This window comes from Terrapene carolina, unplaced genomic scaffold, assembly GCF_002925995.2.
Source record: "Terrapene carolina triunguis isolate 2854851 unplaced genomic scaffold, T_m_triunguis-2.0 Scaffold33903, whole genome shotgun sequence".
Taxonomy (NCBI): domain Eukaryota; kingdom Metazoa; phylum Chordata; order Testudines; family Emydidae; genus Terrapene; species Terrapene triunguis.
Window position 1 is genome coordinate 1 of NW_020698254.1, and position 6585 is coordinate 6585.

At 63.4% G+C, this 6585-nt stretch overlaps 1 protein-coding gene across 1 annotated transcript; it reads left to right on the forward strand.

Moving 5' to 3' along the window:
* Nucleotides 1-260: 260 nt before the first annotated feature.
* LOC113409591 (serine/threonine-protein kinase NLK2-like) lies at nucleotides 261-6518 on the forward strand (the record flags this gene model as incomplete). Its single annotated transcript, XM_026663702.2, has 4 exons — nucleotides 261-376; nucleotides 758-967; nucleotides 1265-1366; nucleotides 6361-6518. Coding segments are annotated over 4 exons (586 nt in total), but the record flags the coding sequence as incomplete, so codon positions are not given.
* Nucleotides 6519-6585: the final 67 nt, after the last annotated feature.

Consider the following 6585-nt stretch of genomic DNA (forward strand, 5'->3'; position numbering starts at 1 on the left):
CTCAACTGTCTCACCCAATCCCCACAGCCCCCCGAAACCTCCCAATCCTCAGGGCCCCCCAAATATCCATCCTCAGCCACCCCAATACACCATCCCCAGTGCACTCCCCTCCCCTGGCCACCCTGCATCCCCCCCATACTCACTGGCCCCTTCTCGGCCCCTGCCCCCCTCCCCCGCTTATCTTGGCACCGGGGGGGGGGAGGGATCCTGGGGGGATCCCTGAGCAGGGAGAAGGGCAGATTGGGGGGTCCCAATCCCAGCCCCCCCCCACGCTGCCCCCCCCCCCGCAGGGCTGAAATATTTGCACTCGGCCGGCGTGCTCCATCGGGACATCAAGCCGGGGAACCTGCTGGTGAACAGCAACTGCGTCCTCAAGGTGAGACCTGCAGCCCCCTGCTAGCCCAGCCCTGCCCCCAGAGCTCTGCCGGGACAGGGAAAGGGACCCAGGCGTCCGGGATGGCTCCCATACACCGGGACAGGGAAAGGGACCTGGGCGTCTGGACTGTTCCACTAGGGGGCCCTGCAATGCTCCCCAGAAACTGGGATGGGCAGGGCACCCATGCGTCCGGGTGAGGGGACCCAGGCGGGCAGGCGGGGGACCCAGGCATCCGGGTGAGAGGACCCAGGCGGGCAGGATGGGCCAGGCAGGGGACCCAGGTGGGTGGGTGAGGGGACCCAGGCGGGCAGGCGGGGCAGGAGAACCCAGGCGGGTGGGCAGGGGACCCAGGCGTCCGGGCTCACCCCCTCCCCGCGGCAGATCTGCGACTTCGGGCTGGCGCGGCTGGAGGAGCCGGATGAGGGGCAGCCCATGACGCAGGAGGTGGTGACCCAGTACTACCGGGCCCCCGAGATCCTCATGGGCACCCCCCACTATGGCCCCCCCATCGACCTCTGGGCCGTCGGCTGCATCTTCGCCGAGCTGCTCGGCCGGCGCATCCTCTTCCAGGCCTCCAGCCCCATCCAGCAGGTGGGGGGCCAGGGGTGGGGGAGGGGATCTGGGAGGGAGGGAAGGAGTGAGGGAGGGGAGGAACTGGAGGGGTGGGAGAGGGGATCTGGGGGGAAGGGGAGGAGTGGGGAGGGGATCTGGGGGAGGGGATGGACTGGAGATGGGTGGGGAGGGGAGGAGTGGGGAGGGGATCTGGGTGGAAGGAGAGGGACTAGAGGGGGTGGGGAGGGGATCTGGGGGAGGGGCTAGTGGGGGCGGGTTGCATGGGGGGAGGCTCTCGCACCCCCTATTAACTCCACCCCCCACAACACCCTGCAGCTGGACCTGATCACAGACCTACTCGGCACCCCCCCTCCCCACGCCCTGCGCTCGGCCTGCGAGGGGGCCCGGGCCCACGTGCTGCGAGGGGCCCACAAACCGGTGAGACCCTGGGGGACTGGGGGAAGGTGTGAGGGGTGTTGTGGGAAGTGGGGGGGCTGGAATCGGGGGGCTGGGCTGGGGCAAATGAGGGGCTGGGATTGGGGGGGCTGGGCAGGAGATGTGGGGGGCTGGGATTGGGGAAGCTGGGGGAAGTGGGGGGCTGGGGAAAGTGGGGGCTGGGGAAACGGGGGGCTCTCAGCCAGCCAGTAACACAGAAGGTTTATTGGCCGACAGGAACACAGTCCAGACCAGAGCTTGTAGGTACAACCAGGACCCCTCGGACAGGTCCCTCTGGGGGGCAAGGAGCTCAGACCCCAACCCTGGCGCTCCCTCCTGTTCCCAGCCAGCTCCAAACTGAACCCCCTCCTGCCTCAGGTATTGTCCCTCAAGTAAAGTCACCCCCTGCTATCCCATCCCCCATGCAGACAGTCCGAGTAAAACTCCCCCGCAACATTCCCAGGTCAAATGCGCCCCGCTCCCTGCTCCGTCACATTTCTCCCCCGTTGGAGACTGAACTGAGCGGGGTCACTCTGACCAGTGACCTGGGGAAGTTCAGGGCCCCCTCTCCGGGACAACGCGTCCGCTATCAGGTTGGCACTTCCCTTCACATGGACCACGTCCATGTCATAATCCTGCAGGAGCAGGCTCCACCTCAGGAGCTTGGCGTTGGCTCCTTTCATCTGGTGCAGCCAGGTCAGGGGAGAGTGGTCGGTGTACACGGTGAAGTGTCACCCAAAGAGAGATGGCTCTAGTTTCTTGAGGGCCCACACCATGGCCAGGCATTCCTTCTCGATGGCCGCGTAGTTCTGCTCCCGAGGTAGCAACTTCCTGCTCAGGTACACGATCGGGTGTCTCTCCCCCTTTTCATCCTCCTGCATTAACACCGCCCCCAGTCCCGTGTCTGAGGCATTGGTGAACACCATAAAGGGCTCGTCAAGGTCTGGGTTTGCCAGAACTGGGCCACTGACCAGAGCCTCCTTCAGCACCCGGAGAGCGTCCTGGCACTCCTCGGTCCAGACCACCTTGTCTGGCTTCCCCTTCTTGCACAGCTCAGTGATGGGGGCGGCTATGGAGCTAAAGTGGGGCACGAACCTTCGATAGTACCCCGCCATCCCAATAAAGGCCTGGACCTGCTTTTTGGTTTGCGGAGTGGGCCAGTCTCTGATCACCTCCACTTTGGCTGGTTCTGGCTTTAGGCAGCCGCTCCCCACCCGGTGACCTAGGTAGGATACTTCAGCCATCCCCACCTTGCACTTCTCAGCTTTTACGGTCAGCCCAGCCTCCTGGAGTCGGTCCAGCACTTGTCTAACCTGGGACACGTGGTCCTCCCAGGTCTGGCTAAAGACGCAGATATCGTCAATATACGCCACGGCAAAACTCTCCATCCCCCTCAGTAGCTGATCCACCAGGCGCTGGAAGATGGCCGGCGCTCCCTTGAGGCCGAAAGGCAGGGTCAGGAACTCATAGAGCCTCAGAGGGGTGGTAAAGGCCGATTTCAGCCTGGCATCTGCATCCAGCGGCACTTGCCAGTAGCCCTTTGTAAGATCCATGGTGGTCAGGTACCGAGCGCCTCCCAGCTTGTCTAGGAGCTCGTCAGGCCTGGGCATGGGGTAGGCATCGGCTACAGGGATGGCATTGAGCTTCCGGTAGTCCACACAGAACCGGATCGACCCGTCCTTTTTGGGGACCAGCACCACCGGCGAGGCCCAAGGGCTGGAAGATGGCTGGATCAGCCCCAAAGCCAGCATGTCCCCGACCTCTCTTTCCAGGTCCTGAGCAGTTTTCCCTGTGACTCGGAAGGGGGAGCATTTTATAGGCGAGTGCGATCCTGTCTGCACCCGGTGGACAGTCAGATTAGTGCGTCCCGGCTGGTTGGAGAACAGCTGTCGGTACAGATGCAGCACCCCTCCGATCTCAGCTTGCTGGGCCGGGGTCAGCTGATCAGAGAGGGGAATTGTTTCCAGGGGGGAACCAGCTCTTGTCCCAGGGAATAGATCTACTAAAGGGTCATCTCCCTGCTCCTCCCAGTGTCCAAACACGGCCAACACCACATCCCCCTTACCCGCCTTCCATATAACAGTTCGAAAGGCAAAAACCCGGTAGACTCCTGGGGTACCTCCCTGTACGCGAACAGCAGGTGAGGTAAGTACTTGTCCCAGTCCTGCGGGTGCTGGTTCATAAATGTTTTTAGCATCATCTTTAGTGTCCCGTTGAACCTCTCCACCAGCCCGTTGGATTGGGGGTGATACGCTGAGGCCCAGTTGTGCCAGACCCCACATTTCTCCCACAAGCACCGGAGTAGGGCCGACATGAAGTTGGACCCTTGGTCCGTTAAGACTTCCTTGGGAAACCCCACTCGGCTGAAAATGGTCAGCAGCGCATCTGCCACAGTGTCTGCCTCGATGGACGATAAGGGCACTGCCTCGGGGTAGCGGGTGGCGAAATCTACCACCACCAGAATGTATTTCTTCCCTGACCGGGTCGTCTTGCTGAGAGGCCCCACTATGTCCATGGCCACCTTCTGGAAAGGCTCCTCTATGATGGGCAAAGGTCTCAACGCCGCTTTCCCCTTGTCCCGGGCCTTCCCCACCCTCTGGCAGGGGTCACAAGATCGGCAGTACTGTCGGACGTTGGTAAAGACCCCAGGCCAGTAAAAGTTCTGTAGCAGCCTCTGCCTGGTGCGCCGGATTCCCTGGTGCCCTGCGAGAGGGATGTCATGGGCCAGGTACAGTAGCTTGTGGCGATACTTCTGGGGTACCACCAGCTGCCTCCTGACCCCCCAGGACTCCACTTCCCCTGGGGGAGCCCACTCTCGGTATAGGAATCCCTTCTCCCACAGGAACCTCTCCTTGCAACCTCTCATCATGGTCTGTACCACACTGAGGTTGGCCAGGTCCCTTAGCTTCCGCAGGGAGGGGTCCTTCTGCAACTCGGCCTGGAACTCGGCAGCTGGGGAAGGGATGGGGACCGGCTCCCTCTCGCCAGCTGGGTCGGAAGCCACAGCCCCCCCGAGCCTTGTCCTTGGGTGTTCCCTCCCCACCAGGGTAGGGTTCTGTGCCTCCGATGTGACATCCTTCCCAAGGTCAGGGCGTAGTGCCCCTCGCCGGCTCTGGCTACGGGTCACAACCAGTGCATTCTGGGGGTTGCTTGGCCAGTCCTCCAGGTCCCCCCCCATCAACACCTCAGTGGGCAAATACGGGTGTACCTCCACGTCCTTGGGGCCCTCCTTGGCCCCCCATTTCAGGTGTACCCTCACCATGGGCACCTTGAATGGGGTCCCGCCCACGCCCGTCAGGGTCAGGTAGGTATCCCAGTGTCCATAGACTTTCTTCCCATCCACCTCCAGGGGAACAAGGCACTCGCTCCGCAGGGACAGCCCCGCGCCCACCCTGTAAACAGAGAACCTGGTGTCCGGAGCATCCGGCCCCCCAGAGGAGCTGGCCTGGGGCCCTCCTCTCTCCTGAGCAGTTGATAAGCTGCCAGCCCCCTTTGCGTGGGAACTCTGCCCCTCGTCCAGCTGGGTCTCTACCCAGTCAACCCTGTGTGGGTTCGGTCTGCTCAGTCTGTCCCTGAGCTTGGGGCATTGGGTCCGTATGTGGCCTCTCTGGCCACAGTGATAGCAGCCCATGTCCCGTGGGTCCCCTCGAGCCGGTCGGTTGGTCCTGATGCCGGATGTTCCTCTTGGGAGGGGGTTCTCCATGCTTCCCCTATGGGAGGTCCCAGGGTGACTCTCTCTCTGCATCATGGCGGGCCTGTTCCTTTGGGACTCCTCCTGTGCACCCCCTGACCGACTGTCCACAAACTCGTCGTCCAGCCGCCCTGCATGTCGCGGGTTCTCTGGCTTTTTGTCCCTCAACCACAGCCTCAGGTCGGATGGGCACCGCTCATACAGTTGCTCTAGTACGATCAGTTTAACCAGGTCCTCCTTCATCTGGGCCCCAGCTGTCCACTTGCGGGCATACCCCTGCGCCCGGTTGGCCAGTTGTAGGTATGTGACCTCACGGGTTTTACGCTGACTCCGAAACCTTTTCCGGTACGTCTCAGGGGTCAGCCCAAACTCGCGGAGCAGGGCCTTTTTGAACAGTTCGTAGTCCCCTGTCTCCGCCCCTTTCAGTCGGCTGTACACCTCCCTGGCTGTGGGGTCCAGTGAGGGGATGAGAAACTGGAGCCTGTCTGCAGGGTCAACCTGGAGCAGCTCGCAGGTATTCTCAAAGGCCGTCAGGAAGGTATCCATGTCCTCCCCCTCCTTACGCTGGGCCAGGAAGCACTTATCAAAGCTCTTTGCAGTCTTGGGTCCCCCCTCGCTCACCGCAGCCGGGGGCTCGCTGCTCCTCAGCCTGGCCAGTTCCAGCTCATGCTGATGCTGGTTCTCCTCATGCTGTCTCTGTTTCTCCCGTTCTGCTCGGTCCTCCATCAGTTCCTGCTGCCTCAGCTCCAGCTCTTTCCGCCTTATCTCCTTCTCCCATTCCAGCCGCCTCAGCTCCAGCGATGGGGAGCTCCGCCGGGAGGATCCCCTGCTGGCCGGGGGGGTCACGGGGCCCACGGTATTTGCTGGGCTCCTCCCAGCCCCTCCCCTAGGCATAGGAAGGGAGGGTTTCGGGAAGCCCTCAGCAGCCGGCTGACCACTCCCAGCTGGGACAGACACTGGGGCCTGCCTAGCATCTGCCAGGCTGCTTCCCTCAGGGACAGGGACCGGCTCCTCCGACCGATCGTCCTCCTCCAGCTGGGCAATGAGCTGTTCTTTGGTGAGCCTCCCCCTGCGCAGCCCCCTCTGCCTGCACAGCTCCACCAGGTCGCTGGGGGGCTGAGATCAGGGGCTGGGCTGGGGGCATGGGGGCCTGGGCTAGGGAATTGGTGGCTCAGATGGGGGGGGCTGGGATGGGGAAAGCGGGGGGCTGGGGGAAGTGGGGGGCTGGGCCGGGGGTGTGGGGTGGTTGGGGGGACCTGGGTGAGGGGAGCCCCACTCAGGCTCCATGTCCGTCCGTCCGTCCCAGCCCGCGCTATCCGTGCTGCACCTGCTGTCGGGGGAGGCGACCCACGAGGCCGTTCACCTGCTCTGCCGCCTGCTGGTCTTCGACCCCGTGAGTCGCCTGGACGCCGGGGTCCCCTCCCCGTCCCTGGCAGCGCTGGGGTTCCCTGCCCGGATGCCGGGGTCCCCTCCCTGTCCCTGGGAGCGCTGGGGGTTCCCTGCCTGGACGCCGGGGTCCCCTCCCCGTCCC